A 27,337-nucleotide genomic window follows, 5' to 3' on the forward strand; every position below is an offset into this window, starting at 1 on the left:
GATGGACATAATACCTACTGCATTGGATTGCTGCTTGGCAGGAACATGATTCTGCTATACAATCAAACTTTACATAATTGAAAACTTGGCTCATTTGATATTTTTCTTTTTTTTAATCATTCATGTTTTGTTTGTCATAGTAACTCCAAAAGCCAAATAAACCTTTTGACTTGCTATTTTCTCAATTCTCAGTCCAACTCTTGTGGACGAGTTCCATGGACTGAGGGCCAGATGTGAGTCAAAGCCCTCTTGGCTGGGCTAGCTTCTTGCAAATGGGAATTATTCTACGAGTGTTTTAACGTCTCACCTCTGAACGTTTCACTGCTGTTGGTATAGAGACAGAAGCTATTAAAATATCTCTTCAGGGTATGCTGTTTTCCTAGTTTCCCCATCCTGACTGCAGGTAACTGAAGCTAGTTGCCTAGTTTGCTTTTGATTGTGTTGCAGTCATTTCAGTCCAACGTCACTGGTGGAAAGTATATTACAAGCTTGTCACGTTCTCCAAGCCAACTGAGATTGATGCAACAAATGGAAACTGAAAACTGTGGGTAAGAAACTTCAATTCATCATTGGAGGGAGAAAAGGTTCTGTATATTTCGCTTGGCTTTTTGCATAGATTTATTTAGTGTTTACAGCAGTGCTATTTGATCTGTGCGGTGTTTATTACATTCAAGCCTCCCACCTTCATTTAACCATATCAACGTATCCTTCTATTCATTTCTCTTTTGTTCATCTAGCTTCTTAAATGCATCCATGCTATTCACACCTACCAATCTCTGATGGTGAATCCACACTCTCATCTCTTTGAATAAATGTTGGATTTATTATTGACCATTTTGTATTAATGGCCCTTAGTTTTTAACTCTCCCACAAGAAAGATCTCTACATCTACTCTATTGGGTCCACTCATAATTTTTAAGGCCTTTGTTGGTCACACCTCAGCCTTCTGAGTCAAAAGAGAATAGCCTATTTTCATGATGAAAATGTGTAAAACTCTGGGAAAGGAGGAAGACGTGGTGCAACTAGTTTAAAAATAAATAGAATGTGAAAGAGCCTATCCTAGCAAGCTGACTACTCCAAGAGACATTCGCTTCTGTAAAATCGACACTTGCGTGATCCTGAAATAGATGCTTTCTATTCTGTGACTATCTCGTATTTATAGCCCCTAGTTTTGAACACCCACATAAACATGCAGTCCCCCCTCCCCCATTGATCCCTACTTCAAAGAATATTAGGATTGTTCCTGTCTTTCTCTGAATTTAAAATATTATGAATTTTATCCACTGACATTGATGACCTGTTCCCAAATTAACTCTGTCAGTCTGTTCAATATGTCCATGTAAGTTGACAATCGTTTCTCGGTCACTATTACCGAGACTAGCTTTTTAAATTCTATATTCATTCACTGAATTTCAATTCCATCAGCTGCCGTGACAGGATTTGAACCCATATCGCCAGAGTGTTAGGCTTGGGTCTCTGTATTACGAACCTGGCGACATTACCACTATGCCTCCCAGATTCAGTCTTTCTCCATTTAAATAGTACATTGCTTTTCTATTCTTGCCAAAGTGAAGAAGTTCACATTTTCCTATTATACTCCATCTGCCAAATTTTTGCCAACTCATTTAACCTATCTATATCCCACTGCTGGCTTTCTACCTCCCTGACAACTTGCTTTCCTGCCTAGCTAGGTGTCATTGGCAAATTTATCTATCATGCACTGGCTCTTTCCATCTATGTCATTAATATAGATTGTAAAAGGTTGAGGACCCTGTGGCACTTCACTAGTTATAACATCTGAAAAAGATCCATTTACCCCTACTCTGTTTCCTGTTAGCTAATCAACCCTTTATCCTTGCTAATAAAAGCAAAAACTCTGGATGCTGTAAATATTTTTTTCATATGAAATAAAACAGAAAATGCTGATTAAACTCAGGGATGGCATCTTCTGTGGAGAGAGAAACACAGTTAACTTTCTGAGTCCGTATGACACTTCTACAGAACTGAAGAGGGGTAGAAATGTAAAAATTGTACAGTTGGAGGAGGTAGGGCAGAATAGAAGGACAGGGATAGGTCAGAACAAAGGAGAGATTGGCAAAAGTGTCATGGACATGAGACAAAGTGGGCATGTTGATGGTGCCATTTCGCACTGAAGAGTGCTTATAGTGGCAAAAGGGCAGTGCTCAGTGGGAGCAAAACTGGACAACAAGGGACAGGTAGCCATGTGGGAGAGGGGTGGGGTTGTCTTGGGGAAAGCTAAAGGAACCGAAAATCAAAATTGGGCCAAGATGGAGGGAAAAGTTCACATTCTAAAGTCATTGAATTCCTGTTGCGTCCAGAAGGCTGTACCGTGCCTAATCGGAAGCTGGGATGTTCTTCCAGTTTGCGTTGGGCATCAGGTGGGGGACGGACATTTGGGCATGACAGCAAGCTAAACCCCCTACAACACATGCTAACCTTTGATATGGTACCTTTTTAAATGCCTTTTGGAAAGCAATATTCACCATCTCTACTGGTTCCTCATTGTCCACCTTGAATGTTAATTTACCAAAAAACTGAAATAAACAAGTTAAACACAATTTCTCTTTCGTGAAGCCTGGTCACATTATGATTTTCTAAATATCCTGCTATAATCTCAATGCTGGATCCATATGATAGATATTTCCTGCTTTCTGCCACCCTCCTTCCTTTGAATAAAGGCTATATATTAGCTATTTTCCAATTTGTAAAATCCATTGTTTAAGTTCCTCAAATTTACTTTTGGTTGATTTCTGCAGGTCAATTTCATAGACCATAGAAATTATAGTGAGGCCATTTGGTTAATTCTTCAACCAAGCTGTCCATGCTCAGTTTAGCTATGTAATTGGCCGTGCCTTGATCAACTAATTTAAACATATCTACCACATACACCTTGTTCCCTGATTTGTGGACAGCTGGGCCTCGGAACAGGTAACTGGATCCCAACTGGTTCCCCAAGCAGAGCATTTTCCCCAATTATTGTTACCTTCTGTCTTCTACTAAATGAGCTTTCAGTCCATCTGTACAACTTGTACACACTGCCCCCTCAGTCTTCCCTGCTCGCCTATCAACCAACAACACATGTAAATCCACTGTTTTCTCCGATGATCTGGTGTGGCCAAAATGCTGGAAATATATTTTCAGGATAAACAAATTTAAACTAACTGCCAAGCTAACCGCGCACAGATATTGAGTTCACCAATGCGAAAATAACTAAACCATTTGTTTCTCCTGTCCCATCCAGTCTGGCTGACCAGTTGAGAGCTCATGAGTAAAATCTCAAACATGCATGTCTTTCCTTGTGAACTGTTCAGTTATTTCAGCGCCTCATGAGCTAACTCAAAGGAAGTAGGGAACATTAAATCAGATAGTATAAATTGCCTGAACTCTGAACCTTGGAGACTTGTTAGAATCTTAGCTGGGTGTCACTTTTAAATGCAGATTCTCCTCCTTTATACATGTCCTAGGCTCCTGTAGTCCCTCCATTTGGCAGGAACATGTCACTCAGTGAGAGGAAATCCACTAGTTGTTGAAATGAGGGTGTCAGCCAAGAGCTAACAAGGAGCAGTCACCAATGGCTAGAGTCTCTGAAAACTGCAGGTAGAAAACCCTCAATTTTCCAGCCTTTTTGTTTTGCTGTGCTGCATTGTGCAGGATGAGGGAGCCCCTGGATTTAAATTGAGTGGTGCCAGCTTCATATTGCAAAATTCTGTTTGCTTGCTCAAGTTCCTACCTTTTTGCTTTGCTGCTTAAAAGTATTGCCATACCTCTGAAACTCACTTGGTAAGATTATGGTAAACAGCTTAAAATTTTGATTTGTGCTTGGTTATGTGTTTGTGTCTTGATTACGGTAATGCTGATTGTTCAAAAATACTGCAGCTGAGAAGGTGCATAAAGAAATGGGAATCATAGAGCCTAATATGTGTGATATCTTGACTTCTATCATAGTAAGTGTACACTCGTTATCACGATTCCTTGGCACGCGAAGCTTACAAGGTTGCAGAGAACCTAGAACTTTTCTTCAATGATCTGTCTGCATTACTGTATTGATTTAGAATTCAGAGCAAATATTTGTAAGGTAGACTGCAGTGATTCAAGAAGGCAGCTCACCACTACCACCTCGAGGGCAATTAGGAATGAGGAGTAAATGCTGTCCTAGCCAGTTATGCCCACGTCCCGGGAATGAATGAATAAATAAAAATTGTTCCTCTCTGTCCCTTTTTATGGAAGAACAAAGCAGAATACCTGAAACAGGTTAGCAGTTGAACCTGCAGCAGGACCCATGATATACATTGAAATACTGTAGCTTTTAGACTAGGTGTGGACTTCTATAAGCCACACATTTTAGGCTGTCACGTGTGTGCCTTGTTGCTCCCTCAGCCCTTTAACCATGCAATATGCATCTACTCAAGGTAGTTGATGACACCTGGTGCATATTTATTTTCTGGAGTATTTTTCTAGAATCCATGGGTTTGCTGGTGCAGTAATGTTTAGGTTTGGCATTTGAGAGGAAAGGAACAAAGTTACAATGCTGGGTTTGTAATTCCTAATAGTTCCATATTCAGAGATATAAAATGAATAGTAGGAGATTCATAATGAGCAATCTTGGGAAATGCAACAGCAAAAAGCAAAAAATGACTCTGCAATCTGTATGACTAGTCACAAAAGCTTGTGTCTCCCAACCATAAATATATGTTTAGTTCTACCTTAAATTAGTCCCCACACTCTGCTTATTGAGGAACCTATTCACATTCTGACATGGACTGCCCAGGTTCTCTGAGAGCAAAGCAATCTGGGGAAGTTGAGGGCCACAGCCAGTTGCCTGGTTTCAATTGATTTTTCTCTCTCCCCTTTATTGATCCAGTCACTGAATAGAATTCAAGTTTATTTTTACTATGTAAGATGGTGACCGAGTTGGGAATAGGAACTTGCTTCACCAAGTCACTTATTGGCACTATTTGCGACTGTTGATATAACTGATTGACAAATGCTGATCAAAGAACTGAGACACAAAGGAAGAATGTCAGCAGATGTTGGCTTCTATAATGGAGATAGTGATCTAAATTTAAAACTGGAAAGCTAAATAGGAAATTACTGAGAAATTTACTGATTTTGAAAGAAAAATGTGTCACATTTAAAATTTGTATTCTGGAGGTTTGGCGGAAGTGATTGAATAAATAACCACTGAAGGAAAGGGTTACTCTCTGTCCATCTCTGCTGTTTACATGAAAACTTAACTCTTTCAAAATATACTATGTATCTCCGCAATGAATGTAAGATGGTAATCCAATCTAGGGGTTTGGATAACATTGCCACAGCGCAATCGGACACCAGTTTGTGTCACTCACTGAGGGATCGAGTATCTGCTTAAAATGTACAAACTGAGGGAACTATTGCAAAGTGTGGAGTCACTTTTTCAGACTTCATTAAGTTTTGTTCTGTTCTGTGAAGTTTTCACCTAGACTGGGTTTTAATTGAAATATCTTCTCCTATAAAATGGGCCGGTTGTAGGTATGGAACTGAAAGACAGCAGTGTGAATCTGTTTCGGATCTTTCAACTAGCTGGGCCAATATTTGAGAGTTCACTAGATAAGTGTGAAAAATGTAATTTAATATTGGCACGTGGAGCAAAGAGAGGGATTGCTGTGCAGGCTGCTAGAATATCGTGTGCTAATTAGAAATTAGATTGAAAGATTATAATAGATGAATGTAAAAGAGCTGTCCAACACTTCAGTGTAAAACCGAGCAGAGGGTAAGTTTAAATAGCTGTATTGCTCTAAAGGGTATTAGTCCGACCATATCCGTAATATTCTGCTGTCCTTCTTGCCTAACCACAGACAATATTGTCTGTGCTCTTGAGTTGAGGGCACCTCAACTATATGTGCCTTGGACCTGTTTTGGCCAGTGAAGTTTGAGAAAACTCTTTACCCACTTGTGTGTGTTTTTGTCCGATTTGAATTATTTGATCAGCATAATGGTCAGAATTATCGGTAGATAAATCCTAAATCATTATCAAGATCCAGAGCATGCAGTAAGATTGAATTTAAACTTCACATGTGTACCTTGAGGCTCCACAGTCACACAGCCACATAGCCCATGAAGAGACACAGTTTTGGACACTGGCATTTTTTCAATGCCAGAAAATTACACTTTAAGCATTTGGAATAAAGGAAGTTGAATAGAGACTATTTTTTAATATGCAGAGTCATGAATTGTTAGCAGGAAAGCCCATCAAAGTGAGTGCTGTCACTCATTTCCAGATGTGAACCATGTAAATGGGGTCAGTTGGATGTTGCTGGAGGGAGGATGGATAGAGAAATATGAGACAATACTCTGATGGAATAGGGATCCATGGACTCAGATGAGCTTGTTGGTCTCAGTGACCTTATCCCGCCCCTAAAATGTCTCTTGTTAATGCTGTAATTCACTGAGAATTTTTCTTTGGAAGACTAGATCTAATTTAAATGACCAGGAACAACGTCACACTGCTTTGTTTCTTACCCATTAGTGAGTCTCCGAGGTGAAATCAATCGACCATTAGTGCCAATTCTTCGAATTAGTTCATTAAAAAAACTAAGCTTCCCTCATTTGTTTAACTCTGTATGGAAATAGAATTTTTCTTCATACAGCCAACACGCCAACCATCAGAACCTGCAAAGGGCTCTTCACAATCCCAGTACGTTTAGGTGATCGAGGCTGTATCCTCGTTATTTAGTTTTGCTTTTTTTTTTCAGCAGTCATGTGCCATTAACCATCAAACAAACATCTTACTGAGGATCCCTATTAAATTTGTATTCCCAGCTATCTTTCCTTTAGGATTACTTGATGCCAACATTTGAGTTCAGAGTTGGATGTCCCAAATTGTTTCCTACGCAGTATGACTGAGGAGTTCATCCAAAATTCAGCAAAGGAAATTGGCACGTTCACCTCATCTTTTGGAAGGTCCCTTGAAGCTTTCTTTTTTTTAAGGATGACTATTTTATTCATACACGTTTTCTCACGTTTATAAAAAATCAATTCTTGGAGCTTTCGGAGTGGGGCTGGCGCCTCTCAATCATCATAATAATCACTGTTTATAATAATTACTGATCCCTGAGAACTTGCTTCACTGGGTAGAGGGTCCCGATTTCCCTCTTTAGATATAACTTGATAATTACCTGGTTCTGCACCTGCTTGGATGTCATCAAAACAGAACTTTAATCTTGAATGGCCACCAAATTATCGGTGCAGACTTTTGAGAGTTGATACATTTGCCAACGAAAGATGCCATTGTAAAAACACCATCAAAGGACCAGCCTGAGAAACCCATTTTGACCAGTATCCTCCTCCATCAAACAAACTGACATTCTCTTGTGCATCATCTTGAGCTGAAAAGTCTCATACTTGTATCAAGGATTTAGGATAGTCAAACATTACCAGGGTAGAATTAATAACGAGCATTGGTTCTCCACAGCCCAAAAGTTTTAAACAAATCCCAACCAGGAAGATGTCTTGTTCCTTTACCTCTGCAGCAATGACTGCCTGTCTTTACGAACTCTGGTGAAAATTCAAATAATACACCTGACTGGTTTTGACTGAAGTGTGAGTCCATTTTGATGTATCCTGAGTAATGTGCCTGTTTGGACAACGTGTTATTCACGAGACCTTCCCCAGACTACCCCATTGAGGGGATTTACTTCATGCACTGGAAGTTCAAATACTTGCTTCAAAATTCTCAGCTTCAGAGGTGCCTCAAAATCTATTAGTTCCATCCATAGGAAAAGTTACATTCAATCAAGAAAGCTCAAGATTCTACTTTCTTCTTTCAGTGTTTCCCATTTTGCTTGGGGTCACCTCCATATGATTCTTCTCCTGTCAGTCACCTATCCCATCTACTCTCCACTTGCCTGGATGAGTGAGCTCCAAAAACATGGCACCATCCAGGACAGCCTGCTTGATTGACACCCCATCCACAACCTTCAACATTCATTCGCTCCACCATCAACAAACAGTGATCGCAGTGTGTACCCTCGACAAGCTGCAGTGCAGCAACTCACCGAGGCTCCTTCGACAACTTCCAAACCTGCAACCTCTACCACCTAGAAGGACAAGGGCAGCAGATGCATGGGAGCACCACTACCAGCAATGTCCCCTCCAAGCCACTCATCATTCTGACTTGGAACTATGCTGCTGTTCCTTCAGTGTCGCTGGGTCAATATGATAATTACTTCCTAACAGCACTGTGGGTGTTCTTACAACACATGGTCTCCAGCAGTCAAGAAGGTGGCTCACCACCATCTTAAAGGGCAATTAGGGTTGGGCAATAAGCGTTGGTCTAGCCAGAGCTGCCTGCATCTCATGAACAAATTAATTTAAAATCTGTCTCTGGATCCTGCAGCGTTTCAGTCTCTCGCTACGCATCTTTCCATCTGGTCTTCGGCCTGCCTCTTCCTGGCAGTCCCATCTCCATCACATGTTTCACATTCTCGCTCTCTGCAAGGTAAACACACCATTTCAATCTCTTGGCTACATTTGATGCTCCCACAATCTTCTGTGACCCCCTGATGTGCTGGCTCCCGAATTTGACCTTTCTCATCATTCAGCACATTTCCCTCAGCATCCACACCTCAATAGTATCCAGTAGTTCTTTCTCTCTTGATGTTGCTCAAGTTTCCACAATAGAGAGCGGGATTGTACTTGTACCTCTTTTTAAACTAAAGGATGTTTCTGGCCTGTAATGAAACTGAAGGTTTTGAAGGTGAAGAATGTTTACTAGCACAGATCTTTTGATGGCTCTGGTGCATTCAGGGAACTGCTGACAATGCTTATATTAGTATTTTTGACCTTCCATTGCATATGTTCCCTCATGGTCACCTTTAATGAGAAGGAGCATGAATTTAGCCATGCACAAAGGATGTGGCTATCAAACAATTTAATTAATTCTCACTGTCTTCAAAAAGCAAGTCTACTCGGAACATTTATAGAAAAGACGATTACAAACAGTCCTCAACAAGGGGATTGGATCCAATTTCCCCTCTTAACCCAAAATATTTGTCAGAACTGGAGAATGTAGATTGGTTGTCTTTGAGAGACTTATCACTGGCTCAGAAAATATTGTTTCTCTGACCCTGTAGCCCAACAACTAACCAGACAGACTGAATACATCATGGTCTAGAATAAATCCATGACAAGTGGCACATCTGCATGATAGTTTGACTCGAGGCAGAATTTTCAAATGGTCTTGAGTAGTGGAAGATGTCTAGTGTCATGATGACTGCACTCTGAGGACTTAAGTGGAAGAGGATCATCTTGCGTTGTTGAAGAATATCTTGCGATCTCCAGGTTCTTGAAGGACAGCTTGAAAGTGAAATTAATTATTCGTCTCTCAACTAATCACCAACTATTTGAATTTTGTTTGGAGCATAATGAACCTATATTTTCTTGCATGCTGAAATATCTCACTGAAGGGAGATACACTCAGCACAGATTCAACTCACACAATCTTGTGAACTTTCAGCCTTAGTGGATATCTACCACACCATTCTGATTACCAGTAGGGTAATTGCCAACATTCAAATTTAGTTCTTGGTGACTGTGACCTAAATCCAAACTAAGCAGAGCTTAACAAATGTAGAATGATTCATCTCCCGGATCTGGTCAGGAGTCAACATCGAAACCTAACCTAAAGGGTTAATATATAGAAGACTTTACTAAATGGGCAGCAACCTGAATAACTTCCACTAAGCACTGTTGTCTCATTCTGAGCACATCAGTTGGTTCTTTTGTTACTGCAGGACTTTTCAAATAAATTTAGGCTCTTCGATCCACCTCAGACGCAAAATGTTTTTCACTCTTGATATATACCTTTATAAATGAGGCAGAATGTTCTTACCATAATGTGTTGTATTTTTTCCAGCATAGTCTGACTGTATATGCAAATCTCCTACTTTTGCTATTCCTCTGTTCTTTTCTGAACGATGTTTGTTTTTAAAAACTTTGGGTGCAGGCCTTCATTGATTTCTAAAGGCTCTGGTCACTTAAATAGTTAAAATTGCTTATGCAGCTGATATTTCGGACCATGTCAGATGGGGAAGGGATATTTATAGTAGATAGTTCATTACTTCAGCTCTGTATATTGCTGTCGTCTGACACTAGTTTAACTCCATATGTGCAATAAATGTACGTTTATTGTGTGCATGAAGCTGCATTATACTTGGAAGACTATCTATAATAGATAATCATCACTTGGGACTATATGTTCGTCTAGATGTTAAAATGAGTTTGCCACAGGACGAGTGAGGGCATTAACAAGCAGGCTTGGGTTCCGTATAGTGAGAGGCATTGCCCCTTTCATTGAGTTGCTGAGATCTCTCAGAAAAGCACGTGGTTCTGGTTACTGTGGAGTGATCTGATTGGTGCTTCTGTCTGTTCACTACTGATGACAATTTTTTATTTTGCTAATATTATTAAATTCCATTGGTTTCATTTGCAAAATGTCACAGGGTTGTGAAATGTTTCAATGTTTAAACTGGAGCCAAGCATTTGATGGAGCACAGAACCATCCCTACTACTAGTCTCAAATCAATTCTAACCAATCTTGTCAGGTTTTCTTTTAGGCACCAAAACCCAACTAACTGCTTTCTTCCTCATTCACCTATGTTCTGTAGATTTCAGGATAGGCCCATAGGTGATAACTCTGATAAACCTCCAATAATTTTACAATCTGTGAAAACTTGCAAAAATCTCCTGGTTCCCCTCTAAGTAGATGCTGCAAAATCAATCCTTTTGTTCTCCAGTAAACAATGTCCAGCTTGTTGGTCTTTTCTGTAGGACCAGTTCTCAATTTTTCTTGCGAACATGTCAACCATGAAAAGCCTTGGCATTGCTTTTGACTCATTCAAATAAGCTTTGAGTTGAAAAGTATACTTTGGAAAACAAATTAAGTGAAATCAAGCTTCATGTTTTCAACCTCCTGTTGAGATTTCCTTGCCAACCTCTATTCTCCAATGAGTCTTTATTATCTTGTCTTCCATCAAAAGATGGCATCAGACATGGAAAGTACTGCCACTACCCCTTCATAAAGGTGTGTCATGAAAAATTGGAAGATTGGATACCTCGATAGTTGCTGGAAACATAACCTCGGGACTCTGTTTGCTGTCCAAATTTAAAGTAAAGCAAAAGTAACTACTCTTCGAGGAATTTGTCAAATTAGAGAGAACATTTTGGACTGTTCAGATAGAAGAGAATTGGCTAAAGTTGGACAGTTTTATTTTACCGGGAGCGAGTGTCATGCTGATTGCATTTGCCGTATCCTGGCATTGGCACACTGGGCCGAATTATCGCCTCTTGTGCTGCATCATTGACTGTGTGACCCAGCTCTCCCCTTTGTGGAACATCAAATGACCTAAAATAACATCCCTACTGTGGAACATGGAATAAGCAGGAACTGAAGATTTCAACAACACAGCATCTGACAATGTGTTCCGGGATAAGAGTCCTCTTGTTTTCTTGTATGTCCAGAGTATTTGTTCACAAAGACATTTAGTTCCAGAGGAGCCTCTGACCGTTGGATTTTGGGTTCACTGACCGGGTTATGCTTACTATGTCCTGCCTAATCAGATTTAGTTCTGGCTTCGGGATTTATGCCTGTTCTTGTATGCATTCACTGTAAAACAATAGATATGCTAGAAGATCTTGCAAAATCCGATGACCCTTGGGACCATCTGACATTTGTTTAGTTGAGGCCAAAACGCCTTCATAAACGTTCTTTCTGTTCAAGAAAAAGCTCCCAACTTCCATTGGTTTGCGGTGTCTTAAAATCCATAAAATAATCTAGCATATTTAACCCATCATGCCTGTGCTGAATGAAGAGCAGCTACACTGAGTCCCACATCCCAACCCGTTGTCCATAATCATGTAAATTACGCATCCTCAAGCACCTGTTCATTCCTGTTTAAAAGTATTTGCCGAACCAGCCTCCGTCATCGTTTCGGGTAGAGGGTCTGGATCCCAACAGCCGAGTGAGAAAAATTACCCACATCTCCCTTCTTGATCTTTTGCCAATTATTTTGAATCTATGACCTTTGGTTATTGACCCACTCAGCAGAGGGAATAGTTGTATTTCCCAGCACCAGCAAGACCTCTCAACAGCGCTGACCTCTGTTCCAAGGAGAATCGTCCTAGCGTTTCCTGTTTCTCATAACTGAGGTCCCTCAACCCTGGTAAACCAATGCACCCTTTCTATGAAGTTCTGTGTTCAGATAAAATATACTGTACAGTGATCCTTTGCTATTGAGAAGTTAAAGAAATTGAATGGTTGGAAGCGGTCGGCTGTGATTCAAGGACACTTTACAAATGAAGATGGATGGGTGCACATCAGGTCTATTCTCTAAAGTTTATTCATCTTCAGCTGGTATCTCCAAACTAATGACAGAATGGCACAGTTACTTCCTGTATGAAGGGGAAAACGCCGGTCTTGATTGCAGAATGCAGAATGTTTTGTTATTTGGGGTTTTGCTTTTAGAAGCATTATTTGACACATCAGGACTCCAGAGACACACTTTCCGGTCCTACCTTCTAGGCGGTATTCAGGAGAAGCTTTTGGAGATCTTTGGTAATTAGGTTGCAGAAATGCTATGTGGTTTATGAAATGTCAAAACCTAAAACTGATTCCTGTAGAGATTTATCTGTCTTGTTGAGTCAAATAAACTTCTTTTGGACGTGTTTATATGCCGGTATCAAAGAGCATGAAAATGTAGAGCTAGGAGAAAACTTAACCCAAAACGTTGTTTACCTTCCTATCAGGAAGAGAAAATTGCACCATAATCTAAAGGTGCTGAGAGCTTGTTAAACTTTGGGTTGCAAAAACATCTCTTTGGATCAAATTGCTGCTGTCTTCATCTGATTGTTACACTACTCTACACAGTCACTTCTTTTGAAGGCAAGAAAAAGTAAAGATGTATTTTCACTTGAATGACGTTGCAGACTTATGTTGAACCGTCTTCACCTTTAAGATTCCACACCCCTAAATTCAGGCTAATGGCTGACCCCTCAGAAAGTGACATGAACAATTTCAAGAAAGAAGTGGGGTACAAGAAAAGTTCTCATCTGCCATCTGACCATGATGCACAGCACTGGTCTGCCAAAACAAAACTTGGCGTTCGAAAAGAAGACCTTGTATCCCTTTGTGTCTTTGAACTTTAGATAGGTTGAACTTCCTTTTTCTGTTGAAATGAGATGTCTTCTGCCCATGACTCGTTCCTTGGCTGCTAAATGTTCTATTTTTAGTGATGGATGTATTCTTGGTATCCATCTGCTGTAAAGATAGAAGTAGAAAAGTTGGGACTATCAAAAAACTGATCTCCTTAAAATGTTTGCCAATTGAAGCTTCAGAATTGGAACTTCCAGTCATTGTAATTGGAAAGTGTATTGGGGATAAAACCACTGTCTAGTATTGAGAGGCCCGGATAATGTGGTTTAGGTTGACCCTTTGTGTTCTGTCTTGTTCTCCACCAGCTAAGGCTCCTTTTAGGCCTCTGATCCAGTTTGGTTTAAATCATGCAACGATTAAATGAATGATGGCCTCTCAGTAGATCCATCTTGTTCGCCTTGGGTCACTTCTAGGATAATCTTGGAAAACGTATGGATGAGCTCAGTATTCCATCTTTCTGAAGAGTTTATCCCTTATTCTTTCCACTGCCCTGCAACCAAACTCTTGATTTGACTCAGCCATGTTTTGCGCTTTCTCTAACTGATTTATTTACTCGAATCTTTGATGGTGCTGACACTGGTGACTGAGCAACGTCTCTTTACCGGCTACCACATAATGTAAAACTTCCTTACACTTGATCTGCTGCAGCCTCATAAGCTCACACCAGAAGATGAATTCAAAAAGCATTAACGATAAACATGTTGGCACTATTATTTAACAAGGTGGTCTGAAACATCTGCCAAGAAATGAGTCATTTTGAGTCTTGAGACGAGCTTTGATTTACCATAGATTCTTCACCTCCATTTTCTAGCTACTGAAGCATAATCCTGAAATACATTGGGGATAAATGAATGAGGAAGGAAGTAAGATTAACTATCTTCATTCACTGTGGTTTTGCCCATATTCTGAGTGTATATTATCCTCCACATATCTCTCATGCACCCACTTATCCCGCTGTTTCTTACACTCGTTTGGAGTATTTGACATTTTACTAAATGTTGACAAAATTGTTTTCCTTTGCTGTGCAAGCATTACCTACCCTGCAGGCTGCCTCCATCGATAAAAGAACCGCAGGCCGGTGTGTAGGCACGGCTCCTATACAGCCTAGGAGTCGGGGAAAAATCACATAGCCCTTGAGAGACTTCAGTGAGGTTAGAACTCCTGGACGGACACCATCCAGGTGATTTTCCCCTATTGGATGATGGGACTGTCTTTAGGTATGTGGAGGATAAGAAAGGGAGAGAGAAGGTAGGTAATCTTACTCTACCCAGCTTTCCTTGCAAACTCCCATCAAATATTTGGAGTGGTATGTGTCAGAAAATGAATTTCTTCCTATTTGTAAAACTACTGGCAATTGGATAGTTTTGTCAGCAGGCCAGACAGTACAGTGGAAACTCGCAAGATTGCTCCCTCTGTCCAATCCATTCCCAAGCAATATCAGGCAAAAACTAGCCCTGTCATCCTTTTTGATTGAAAGGTACATGTTGCATGTTTGCCATTAAGCAAATGGGGGAAAAAAAGAATAGTTTTGAATTCCAATGTCAAACATTACAAATACTGGTCTACTGTGTGATTTTGTTGCCATCTTGTGAAATAAGGTGTGTGTGAAATCTCAAAAAATGCCACTTCCCCTTGGCTCATATGGCAAATATGTATTCGGGAATTCATCTGGAATTTGCTTTTTTGCATAAATTCTAGCTGTCTGCTTGAGTTCGCCACCAGGTGTTTCTGACAGACTGCAGGTATTGGCGGAGCACACCTGTGAGTTTGCACTCTGCTTTCAACAATAAACTTTCCCAGCAAAAATGTGGTGCAAATTATTGTCACTGGCTGCTGTGATCTGTTGGTTCTGTGCACAGCTCGTGGGGTTTTGTGTAGGGGCTGGTTTAGCACAGTGGGCTAAACAGCTGGCTTGTAATACAGAACAAGGCCAGCAGCGCGGGTTCAATTCCCGTACCGGTCGCCCCGAACAGGCGCCGGAATGTGGCGACTAGGGGCTTTTCACAGTAACTTCATTGAAGCCTACTTGTGACAAGCTATTATTATTATTATTATGTCAATTGAGATATGCCTGCTGTTTTTGTTTCTTTCTCCCGACTCCTACACCCAGAAATTCTTGACCTAGTTCTCATTGAATAAATTAGGAGGGGAAGTAAATATTAAATAAGTAAATGTTAGAACTCATTCTTCTGTCCTCGAGGACTTGTGTTTGTGTCCGGCTGAAGAAAGGTGGAGGTGAAGATCTCCTGTATTTCAAAGGGCCGATGAGTACTTCCACAAGAATTTAAGAATATCTCCCATCTATTTCCCCAACAGACAGGAATTAGATAGCTTGTCCTAAGTTCAGCATTTATTTGGCACTCGTTCTGCAGTCCAGCTGTGAAGGACCGCAAGGACAGTAAGTATATTGAAAAGATGTTGCTGGCTTGGAGAGCAATGGTTCTGAAATTGGATTCAGGAGGGTTGGGGCATTGCAGGAGGCTGGAGTGCTCTGCACTACATTGAATAGTGCTATTCCTGACCTTGAGTTCTTGCTGTCAATTGGATGTAAAATAACAAAATGTTCCGTTTCCCAGCACTGCCCTTCCTCCTGTTCAAAACAAAGACTTGCTGCAGTGTCCAACTTGGTATAAATGTCAGTTTTCTTTCCGCCCGGCAGTGCACGAATGGTCACTTGATGTGTGCAGGCTGTTTCATTCACCTGCTGGCTGACGCCAGGCTGAAGGAGGAACAGGCCACCTGCCCGAACTGCCGCTGTGAGATCAGCAAGAGCCTGTGCTGCAGGAACCTGGCCGTGGAAAAGGCGGTGAGCGAGCTTCCCAGCGAGTGCGGCTTCTGCCTGAAGCAGTTCCCACGCTCCATTCTCGAGAGACACCAGAAGGAGGACTGCCAGGACAGGTAATGCACTTAAAACTCAGAACCAGGCAGTTTTTTAATCCAAATCGCAGCCCTTAGTGATCCTGCTTTTTACTCACAGCGTGTAGGGAGCCAGGAGAGTGCAGGTGCTGAATATTAGGGTGGCAGAAATTAATTGACAGGCACAAGTGGGTTTTGGGGGAATGTGAAACAAAAATAATCTATAATAAGTCATGGCCGCAACAGCCACTTGGCTCCCTGCACTGTCTTATGTGCACTGTCCAACAATAAACGACAGGTCCTAGTGCTCTGCAGTTTCCTCACCAGTCCCATATCCATGGAGGTGTCAAACCAGTGCAAAGAACAAAGTGGCAATTGTTTGTTACCCATATGTTAGTTAAATACTTTCTCAACTGGTGATTTTCATAATTAGAACTCGTGTGAATTTGTCTGATGCACTACAGAAAAAACAATCCATTGCCTCGCTGTCCATCTTCAAGTGACGACAGTGGGGGGAATGGCAATGTCATTAAGGCAGTGGGTTCAGGCAGCTTAAGATGTTGCAATAGGGCTGGGGACAGAAATTTCAGACAGCAATACTGACAGTATTAACCTATTGGGTCTTTTCAGTGGTAATGTTTTGGAGAGTTCGGTTGACAAATAATGGATGTTGTATGAAACCACACACATTATAGCATTTTTCTTAATTCCTCTCTAGAATGCAAGACTTCCTTTATGGGTTAATTTTCCCACCCTATCTTCAATGTATTATGTTTGGAACAGCCAGGTTTTCTCAGGCCTCCACCACAATTGGAGTCAGCAGTCCTAGGGCTCTTCAGAGCACTTATCCCAGGGGCACCGAGACTTGAGATTGAGAGCTCAATGTTTGGGGCGAATCCAGACCCCAATCTCTATTCTGTGTAGAATATTGATTCCTTCGCTTAATGAACTGTTAGAATTGCTGCATTAAAAAATTTTTTTTTAATGAAATAAAACAATTGCCCTGAGATATCCATCATGGGGCAGAGTTGATTTAAATGTTTAAAAATGGATCTAGAGGTCTTCTCGTGCACTCTTTGTTCTCTGACCTTGACCAGTGCTGACCTTTTGCAATATACTAAAAGTGCACAGACGTGTCCTGGGTTACACCCCTCGGCAAGCACCTCGCTTTGGTAGTCTGTAATCTGTTTGGCAAGCTAGTGCTTTGTATTCCAGTTCTGGTGCAATTGCTACTTAACTGAGAAACCAGAACCTCTGTTACATAAATACATACATAGATACAGAGAAGATACGAGCAGGAGGAGGCCTTTTGGGCCTTCAAGCCTGCTCCGCCATTCATCACGATCATGGCTGATCATCCAACTCAATAGCCTAATCCTGCTTTCTCCCCATAGCCTTTGATCTCATTCACCCCAAGTGCAATATCTAGCCGCCTCTTGAATATATTCAATGATTTAGCATCAACTACTTACTGTGGTAATGAATTCCACAGGCTCACCACTCTATGGGTGAAGAAATGTCTCCTCATCTCTGTCCGAAATGTTTATCCTGAATCCTCAGATCGTGACCCCTGGTTCTGAACGCACCCATCATTGGCAACATCTTCCCTGCATCTACCCTGCCTAGAACAAAGAACAAGAACAAAGAAATGTATAGCACAGGAACAGGCCCTTCGGCCCTCCAAGCCCGTGCCGACCATGCTGCCCGACTAAACTACGATCTTCTACACTTCCTGGGTCCGTATCCCTCTATTCCCATCCTATTCATGTATTTGTCAAGATGCCCCTTATGTCACTATCGTCCCTGCTTCCACCACCACCTCCGGTAGCGAGTTCCAGGCACCCACTACCCTCTGTGTAAAAAAACTTGCCTCATACATCTACCCTAAACCTTGCCCCTCTCACCTTAAACCTATGCCCCTGAGTAATTGACCCCTCTACCCTGGAGAAAAGCCTCTGACTATCCACTCTGTCTATGCCCCTCATAATTTTGTAGACCTCTATCAGGTCGCCCCTCAACCTCCGTCGTTCCAGTGAGAACAAACCGAGTTTATTCAACCGCTCCTCATAGCTAATGCCCTCCATACCAGACAACATTCTGGTAAATCTCTTCTGCACCCTCTCTAAAGCCTCCACATCCTTCTGGTAGTGTGGCGACCAGAATTGAACACTATACTACAAGTGTGGCCTAACTAAGGTTCTATACAGCTGCAACATGACTTGCCAATTCTTATACTCAATGCCCCGGCCAATGAAGGCAAGCATGCCGTATGCCTTCTTGACTACCTTCTCCACCTGTGTTGCCCCTTTCAGTGACCTGTGGACCTGTACACCTAGATCTCTCTGACTTTCAATACTCTTGAGGGTTCTACCATTCACTGTATATTCCCTACCTGCATTGGACCTTCCAAAATGCATTACCTCACATTTGTCCGGATTAAACCCCATCTGCCATCTCGCCGCTCAAGTCTCCAAACAATCTAAATCCTGCTGTATCCTCTGACAGTCCTCATCGCTATCCGCAATTCCACTAACCTTTTGTGTCGTCTGCAAACTTACTAATCAGACCAGTTACATTTTCCTCCAAATCATTTATATATACTACAAACAGCAAAGGTCCCAGCACTGATCCCTGTGGAACACCACTGGTCACAGCCCTCCAATTAGAAAAGCATCCTTCCATTGCTACTCTCTGCCTTCTATGACCTAGCCAGTTCAGTATCCACCTTGCCAGCTCACCCCTGATCTCTTGTGACTTCACCTTTTGTACTAGTCTACCATGAGGGACCTTGTCAAAGGCCTTACTGAAGTCCATATAGACAACATCCACTGCCCTACCTGCACCAATCATCTTTGTGACCTCCTCGAAAAACTCTATATCAAGTTAGTGAGACACGACCTCCCCTTCACAAAACCATGCTGAGTTCTCACTAATACGTCCATTTGCTTCCAAATGGGAGTAGATCCTGTCTCGAAGAATTCTCTCCAGTAATTTCCCTACCACTGAAGTAAGGCTCACCGGCCTGTAGTTCCCTGGATTATCCTTGCTACCCTTCTTAAACAGAGGAACAACATTGGCTATTCTCCAGTCCTCCGGGACATCACCTGAAGACAGTGAGGATCCAAAGATTTCTATCAAGGCCTCAGCAATTTCCCCTCCAGCCTCCTTCAGTATTCTGGGGTAGATCCCATCAGGCCCTGGGGACTTATCTACCTTAATATTTTTTTAAGACGCCCAACACCTCGTCTTTTTGGATCTCAATGTGACCCAGGCTATCTACACATCCTTCTCCAGACTCAACATCTACCAATTCCTTCTCTTTGGTGAATACTGATGCAAAGTATTCATTTAGTACCTCGCCCATTTCCTCTGGCTCCACACATAGATTCCCTTGCCTATCCTTCAGTGGGCCAACCCTTTCCCTGGCAACCCTCTTGCTTTTTACGTACGTGTAACAAGCCTTGGGATTTTCCTTAACCCTATTTGCCAATGACTTTTCGTGACCCCGTCTAGCCCTCCTGACTCCTTGCTTCAGTTCCTTCCTACTTTCCTTATATTCCACACGGGCTTCGTCTGTTCCCAGCCTTTTAGCCCTGACAAATGCCTCCTTTTTCTTTTTGACGAGGCCGACAATATCTCTCGTTATCCAAGGTTCCCAAAAATTGCCGTATTTATCCTTCCTCGCAGGAACATGCCGGTCCTGAATTCCTTTCAACTGACACTTGAAAGCCTCCCACATGTCAGATGTTGATTTGCCCTCAAACATCCGCACCCAATCTAGGTTCTTCAGTTCCTGCCTAATATTGTTATAATTAGCCTTCCCCCAATTTAGCACATTCACCCTAGGACCACTCTTATCCTTGTCCACCAGCACTTTAAAACTTACTGAATTGTGGTCACTGTTCCCGAAATTCTCCCCTACTGAAACTTCTACCACCTGGCCGGGCTCATTCCCCAATACCAGGTCCAGTACCGCCCCTTCCCTGTTGGACTGTCTACATATTGTTTTAAGAAGCCCTCCTGGATGCTCCTTACAAACTCTGCCCCGTATAAGCCCCTAGCACTAAGTGAGTCCCAGTCAATATTGGGGAAGTTAAAGTCTCCCATCACCACAACCCTGTTGTTTTTGCTCTTTTCCAAAATCTATCTACCTATCTGCTCCTCTATCTCCCGCTGGCTGTTGGGAGGCCTGTAGTAAACCCCCAACATTGTGACTGCACCCTTCTTATTCCTGATCTCTACCCATATAGCCTCACTGCCCTCTGAGGTGTCCTCCCGTGGTACAGCTGCGATATCCTCCCTAACCAGTAGCGCAACTCCGCCACCCCTTTTACATCCCCCTCTATCCCGCCCGAAACATCTAAATCCTGGAACGTTTAGCTGCCAATCCTGCCCTTCCCTCAACCAGGTCTCTGTAATGGCAACAACATCATAGTTCCAAGTACTAATCCAAGCTCTAAGTTCATCTGCCTTACCCGTAATACTTCTTGCATTAAAACATATGCACTTCAGGCCACCAGACCCGCTGTGTTCAGCAACATCTCCCTGTCTGCTCTGCCTCAGAGCCACACTGTCCCTATTCCCTAGTTCTCCCTCAATGCTCTCACCTTCTGACCTATTGCTACCGTGCCCACCCCCCTGTCATACTAGTTTAAACCCTCACGTGTGACACTAGCAAACCTCGCGGCCAGGATATTTATGCCTCTCCAGTTTAGATGCAACCCGTCCTTATATAGGTCACACCTGTCCCGGAAGAGCTCCCAGTGGTCCAGATAACGGAAACCCTCCCTCCTACACCAGCTGTTTAGCTGATCTATTTTCCTATTTCTAGCCTCACTGGCACGTGGCACAGGGAGTAATCCTTTAATCTTTTAACTTTCTGCCTAGCTCCCTGAACTCCTGCTGCAGGACCTCATGCCCCTTCCTGCCTATGTCGTTAGTACCAATATGGACAATGACCTCTGCCTGTTTGCCCTCCCCCTTCAGGATGCCCTCTACCTGTTCGGAGACATCCTGTTAGTCCTGTTAGAATTTTATAAGTCTCTATGAGATCCCCCTCATTCTTCTGAACTCCGGCGAGAACAATCTCTCCTCGTATGACAGTCCCGCCATCCCTGGAATCAGTCTGGTAAACCTTTGCTGCACTCCCTTGAGAGCAAGAACATCCTTCCTCAGAGAAGGAGACCAAAGCGCACACTACTCCAGGTGTGGCCTCACCAAGGCCCTGTACAACTGCAGCAACACATCCCTGCTTCTATACTCAACCTCTCGCAATAAAGGCCATCATACCATTTGCCTTCTTTACCACCTACTGCACCTGCATGCTTACCGTCAGCGACTGGTGCACAAGGACACCCAGGCCCCGCTGCATACTCCCCTCTCCCAATTTGCAACCCATTTGGGTAGTAATTTGCGTTCCTGTTTTTGCTTCCAAAGTGAATAATCTCACACTGATCCAAATTATATTGCATCTGACGTTGATTTGCCCACTCGCTCAACCTGTCCAGATCATGCTGTAGGATCCCTGCATCCTTATCACAGTTCACCCTCCCACCTAACTTGGTATCATCTGCAAACTTTGAGATGTTACACTTTGTTCCCTCCTCCAAATCATTGATATATATTGTGAATAGCTGGGGTCCCAGCACTGATCCCTGTGGCACCCCACTAGTTACTGCCTGCCAATTTGAAAAGGACCCATTAATTCCTGTTCTTTGTTTCCTCTCTGCCAACCAGTTTTCTATCCCCCTCAGTACATTGCCCCCAATCCCATGTGCTTTAATTTTGCACAATAATCTCTTATGTGGGACTTTGTCAAACGCCCTCTGAAAGTCCAAATATATCACATCGACTGGCTCCCCCTTGTCAACTGTGCTGGTTACATCTTCAAAGACTCCCCCTTGTCAACTGTGCTGGTTACATCTTCAAAGACCAAGATGGAAGGAGTGCCCTGTCTGTCTCTAGCCACTCCTGCAGGTTGCAACTTATATTTAAATAATCTTTCCAACTGGCTGTGTGGCCAAATATGAACTTTCTATATAAATCTCTGAATGGTCACTCAATTTCCTAATACCCTAGCACCGCCTGCACCTGCGCGCACACACTCTCGCTTGCTCTCTTTTCTCTCTCGCTCTCTTTCTTTCCCCCCTGCCCCCCCCGCCCCCACCTCTCTCCCTCTGCCCCTCTCTCTGCTTGCCTACCTATTTTTGTAATTTTTCCTCCAATTAACGGGCAATTTAGCGTGGCCAATCCACCTACCATGCACATCTTTGGGTTGTGGGGGTGAGACCCACACTGACATAGGAAGAATGTGCAAACTCCACATGGGTTTGAACCACTGCGCCACTGTGAGCGCCCCCAAATAGTATAAAGTTGTTTCTCCTGACATTGGCATTTGTCTCCCCCAAACCAAAACCAGCCTTTAAACACAATTTTCCAGGCATGGTTTTTTCCCCATAAGCCATAAAGCACCATATGACCCTTTTGTTTCAAGCTTCTTTAAAACTGCTTAATTACCTTTTCTTGTAAAATGCTGTCTTTTCCAGGAACAGCAGTAACCAGAGTCCTTGCATTAATTCTTAAGGTACAGTGTCTTTTATAAACAAACATTCTTCCAGAGTGCTTCCTAACCTTGAAGATTAACCATTTTTTGTGATTAAAGCATTTATGACATCGCTTCTATACAAGCAACACATTTCTAATCAATTAAGACTGGAGAATAATATTAGATTACATGCAAGTGCAGAGAAAGGAGGGCAGCACGGTGGCGCAGTGGTTAGCACTGGAACTACGGCACTGAGGACCCGGGTTCGAATCCTGGCCCTGGGTCACTGTCCCTGTAGAGTTTGCACATTCTCCCCGTGTCTGCGTGGGTTTCGGTCACACAACCCAAAGGTGTACACTTTAGGTGGATTGGTCACGCTAAATTGCCCCTTAATGGGGAAAAAAATAATTCGGTACTCTAAATTTATTTTTAAAAAGGAAAAAAATTGCAGAGAAAGGAAATAATTCCCAATTGTTTGTTCCTCTGTTTTGGAGCCTTGTGCTCTGGAAAGATCTTGCTAGTAAAGAATTTGTGCAAATAGGCACAGTAAGATGCACTTGGACACACTGTTTTTTTAAATAAGTATATTTATTGGGATTTTACATTTTAGCAATTGATGCAACAAGTTACAAAATAATACCATAATAAAAAAGCAAAAAAATGGCTCAACGTACATGGGCACAGGATGGCACAGGTGAATGACAACATAACTCGGTACAACCATTAGAGATGACCGAAAGTGCTCATGACCCCTCCAAGAACCAAAGGAAAAACAGGATATGATCGTAAAGTTCTAATAAACGGCGCACACCCTCTCTCACTGACCAGAGCTACAACCATTATAAGAAGTCACGATAAATTTCCAGCAGCCAGATCGGGTGCACACCAACATACAATTCCATCACCCCCTGCAGCACCACAGGCAGCACTGATCCAACATAGTCGTATTCTTTCAGATTTCAGATCCAGCCGCACCCATGCAGAAGCCAAGAGCGGATTTGTCATGCTCAACGCTACAAAAAACAAAGTCCATGAGAACCCCAGTTTTATGGGAAAATTATATACACACCCCACAACGCATCATAACCCCCGTCCAGGCCCAGATCAGAACCAATATCAATCATACTTGCAAAGGAGAGGGCCAGCAGCAACAGGTAAGAGTTGGTCTCCCATCGAAAAAGAAGAGGCAAGAAAAGACTAAAGCTACCAGAGCTAGCCCATCAGATACCAAGAACTCTGAACACAACAAGCCCTGACTCATCATGGCACTCGTGAGGCATCCATCAACAAAAAGGGAATAAGCCACTTAACCGACAAGAGGACAACTCGTCCCCGCAAGGGCAATGACAAGCTAACCTTCAAGGCACAAAGCTTGAGTAAAGATAATCTTTCCAAGGCTAACCTTCAAGGCACAAAGTTTGAGTAAGGATGATCTTTCCAATCCTAATCGAAGGGTCCCTGCCCAGGAAGATGGGAGTCAAGACCCCCTCCCCGGCACCATGGGACCCACCCCACCAACCGGGCCCAATCAGGAGAAAGGCCCACAGCAACTTATAAAGAACACGTAGACCCACTCCAGAAAATTACAAGCCGGTTAGCCTGACCTCTGTCATTGGTAAGGTTTTAGAGTCCATTATTAAAGATGGGATTGCAGAGTACTCGGAAGTGCATGATAAAATAGGACTGGGTCAGCACTGCTTTGTCAAGGGGAGGTCATGTCTGACAAATCTGTTCGAATTCCTTGAGGACTTAACAAGGAAGTTAGATAAAGGAGAACCAGTGGACGTGTGATCTATTTAGATCTACAGTAGGCCTTTGCCGTATGGGAGGCTGTTGAATAAGTTAAGAGCCCATGGTGTTAAGGGTAAGATACTGGCATGGAGGGGCAGCATGTGGCACAGTGGTTAGCATTGCTGCCTACGGCGCTGAGGACCCGGGTTCGAATCCCTGCCCTGGAACACTGTCCATATGGAGTTTGCACATTCTCCTCGTCTGCGTGGGTTTCACCCCCACAACCCAAAGATTAGGTTAGGTGAATTGGCCATGCTAAATTGCCCCTTAATTGGAAAAAAAATAATTGGGTACTCTTAAATTTATTTTTTTTAAAAGATACTGGCATGGATAGAGGCAGAGAGTGGGGATGAAGGGGATTTTTTCAGGATGGCAGCAGGTGACTAGTGGTGTGCCTCAGGAGTTAGTGTTGGGAACACAACTTTTCACAATATACATTAACGATCTGGAAGAAGGAACTGAGGGCACTGTTGCTACGTTTGCACATGATACAAAGAAATGCAGAGGGACAGGTAGTGTTGAAGCAGGGGGGCTGCAGAAGGACTTGGACAGTCTAGGAGAGTGGGGAAAGAAGTGGAATACAACATGGAAAAGTGTGAGGTTATGCACTTGGTTGGAAGAATGGAGGCACAGACTATTTCCTAAATGGGTAAAGGCTTAGAAGCACAAAGGGATTAGGAGTCCTTGTTCAAGATTCTCTTAAGGTTAACATGCAGGTTCAGTCAGCAGTTAGGAAGGCAAATGCAATGTTAGCATTCAGTGTCAGCAATGTCAAGAGGGCTAGAATAAGGGGCAGCATGTCGGCGCAGTGGTTAGCACTGCTGCCTCACGGCACCGAGGTCCCAGGTTCGATTGGGCTCTGGGTCACTGCCCATGTAGAGTTTGCACATTCTCCCTGTGTCTGCGTGGGTTTCATCCCACAACCCAAAGATGTGCATGGTAGGTGGATTGGCCACGCTAAATTGCCCCTTAGAAAAAATTAATTGGACAATTAATTGAAAAAAGGGGGCTAGAATACAAGAGCAGGAATGTACTTCGGAGGCTATATAAGGCTCTGGTCAGACCCCATTGGAGTATTGTGAGCAGTTTTGGACCCCGTATCTAAGGAAGGATGTACTGGCCTTGTAAAGGGTCCAGAGGAGGTTCACTAGAATGATCCCTGGAATGAAGAGCTTGTCATGTGAGGAGCGGTTGAGGCCACTGGACTTTAGAAGGATGAAGGGGGATCTTATTGAAACTTACACGATACTGAGAAGCCTGGATAGAATGGACGTGGAGAGGATGTTTCTACTAGAAGGAAAACTAGAACCCGAGGGCACTGCCTCAGACTGAAGGGACGATCCTTTAAAACAGATGAGGAGGAATTTCTTCAGCCAGAGGGTGGTAAATCGGTGGAACTCTTTGCCGCAGAAGGCTGTGGAGGCCAAATCACAGTGTCTTTAAGACCAAGATAGATATGTACTTGATTAATAAGGGGATCAGTGGTTATGGGGAAAAGGCAGGAGAATGGGGATGATAAAAATATCAGCCATGATTGAATGGCGGAGCAGATTCGATGGGCCAAGTGGCCTAATTTTGCTTCTGTGTCTTATGGTCTTAATGAACAACCAGCCTCAACATTTGCCAGGACTATACTTCACTTCCAAGTAGCTCATGGGAAAGGCAATAGCATGGTGAAAAACCCAGCGGAGGACTCAATCTTCAGGGCCTACCAGAAGAAAAAAAAAGGGAGTAGAATCAGAACTAATCACTTGGATAACAGAGAATCCGTATCCAACCTATATCCCCAACATTTCGGGCAGCCTCCTGAGACACACCAACGAGGTGGAGAGCCAGCCACCAGTCAATAAGGAGGGAGAATAGCACCTACCCCAGGGAAAAAAACAGGATGTCTACTAAGTACAGCGTTCAGCCCATCCCCAAATCTCCAAGCATCAAAAAGAGGCACCTCCAATCTTCGGGAACAACAGGATATCGGACCCGCCACCGGACCTGGTCTAGCTCAGCATCGTCCAAAAAGAAAGCTCAGGAAGTTATGTCCCCAGTACTTCGCTCACAACCCCAAAACCCACATCCTGCCAAGTCTGCACCCACCCAACCCTATCCAGGGAAATGCACCACTCCCACTTGCACAAGGAGGGAAAGGGCAATCGCTCTAACCAGAACCAGGAGGGGATCCCAGTAAGGAAGAAGAACCACCCTGAAGACACCCATCAATAGGGTGCCCTTGGAGAGAGGGCCGGCTCTCCTCGCTCCCCACCCACTCCACCGGGCCAGCACAATGCATGCCCAGATGAAAAAAGGAAAAAAAGAAACCCCAGGTGGAGACACCCAAACAATTCACGGTAACCACTATCATGTAAAGGCCACCAGGGTCACTCACAAGCCAAATCCTCAGCCATGAATACAAATCCCACTTCAGTCTACTCTAATATCAGACAAGACACTCTATTAGTTCCAATAATACCGAAAACAGCGAACGAGAGAGACCCATACTAGGAGAAAAGATGAACTCGACCCAAAGTAAGATCAGAAGGAACCTAGTCTTCCCAGGGTAACAAGAAGGAGTGATAGAAGGAGATGAGCACGGATTCTTAAATTCAAGTCTATAAGAAAAACCCAAAATGGATTAGCTCCAACTGGGGTGCTAACCTCAATCAGAGAGGACGAAAAACATGACCGACAGGGCATCATGTTCAGGATAACAGACACGCTGCAGGACAATCGCCAGGATAAAGACATCTTCCTGGTTGCACGAAGGAAATGAAGGCCAAGGATAAAGCAGGAGCAACGAGCACTGTTCAGAATCTCTCTAGGATTCAGATGATTGAAGCATGAGACATTACTTCCACCATGACATCTCGCCAACACCCAGTATGTACAGCCTTGGCCCCGGCCGGGAGGGGATTGATCCGGTTCAGCCTCCTTCAACCACTCAC

The 27,337-nt window shown here is 43.1% G+C and overlaps 1 protein-coding gene across 2 annotated transcripts in view; it reads left to right on the plus strand.

Annotated features, from left to right (window-relative positions):
- The window catches only part of zftraf1 (zinc finger TRAF-type containing 1), a 220,038-nt gene that overhangs the window by 76,177 nt on the left and 116,524 nt on the right, over positions 1–27,337 (plus strand). For both annotated transcript variants that reach the window (XM_072507953.1, XM_072507951.1), the window contains exon 2: positions 15,867–16,105. In XM_072507953.1, coding sequence (XP_072364054.1) covers positions 15,867–16,105 — 239 coding nt within the window. The remainder of the gene's footprint in view (positions 1–15,866; positions 16,106–27,337) is intronic.

The sequence above is a fragment of the Scyliorhinus torazame genome, chromosome 6 (assembly GCF_047496885.1).
Source record: "Scyliorhinus torazame isolate Kashiwa2021f chromosome 6, sScyTor2.1, whole genome shotgun sequence".
In the NCBI taxonomy this organism is placed as follows: Eukaryota; Metazoa; Chordata; class Chondrichthyes; order Carcharhiniformes; family Scyliorhinidae; genus Scyliorhinus; species Scyliorhinus torazame.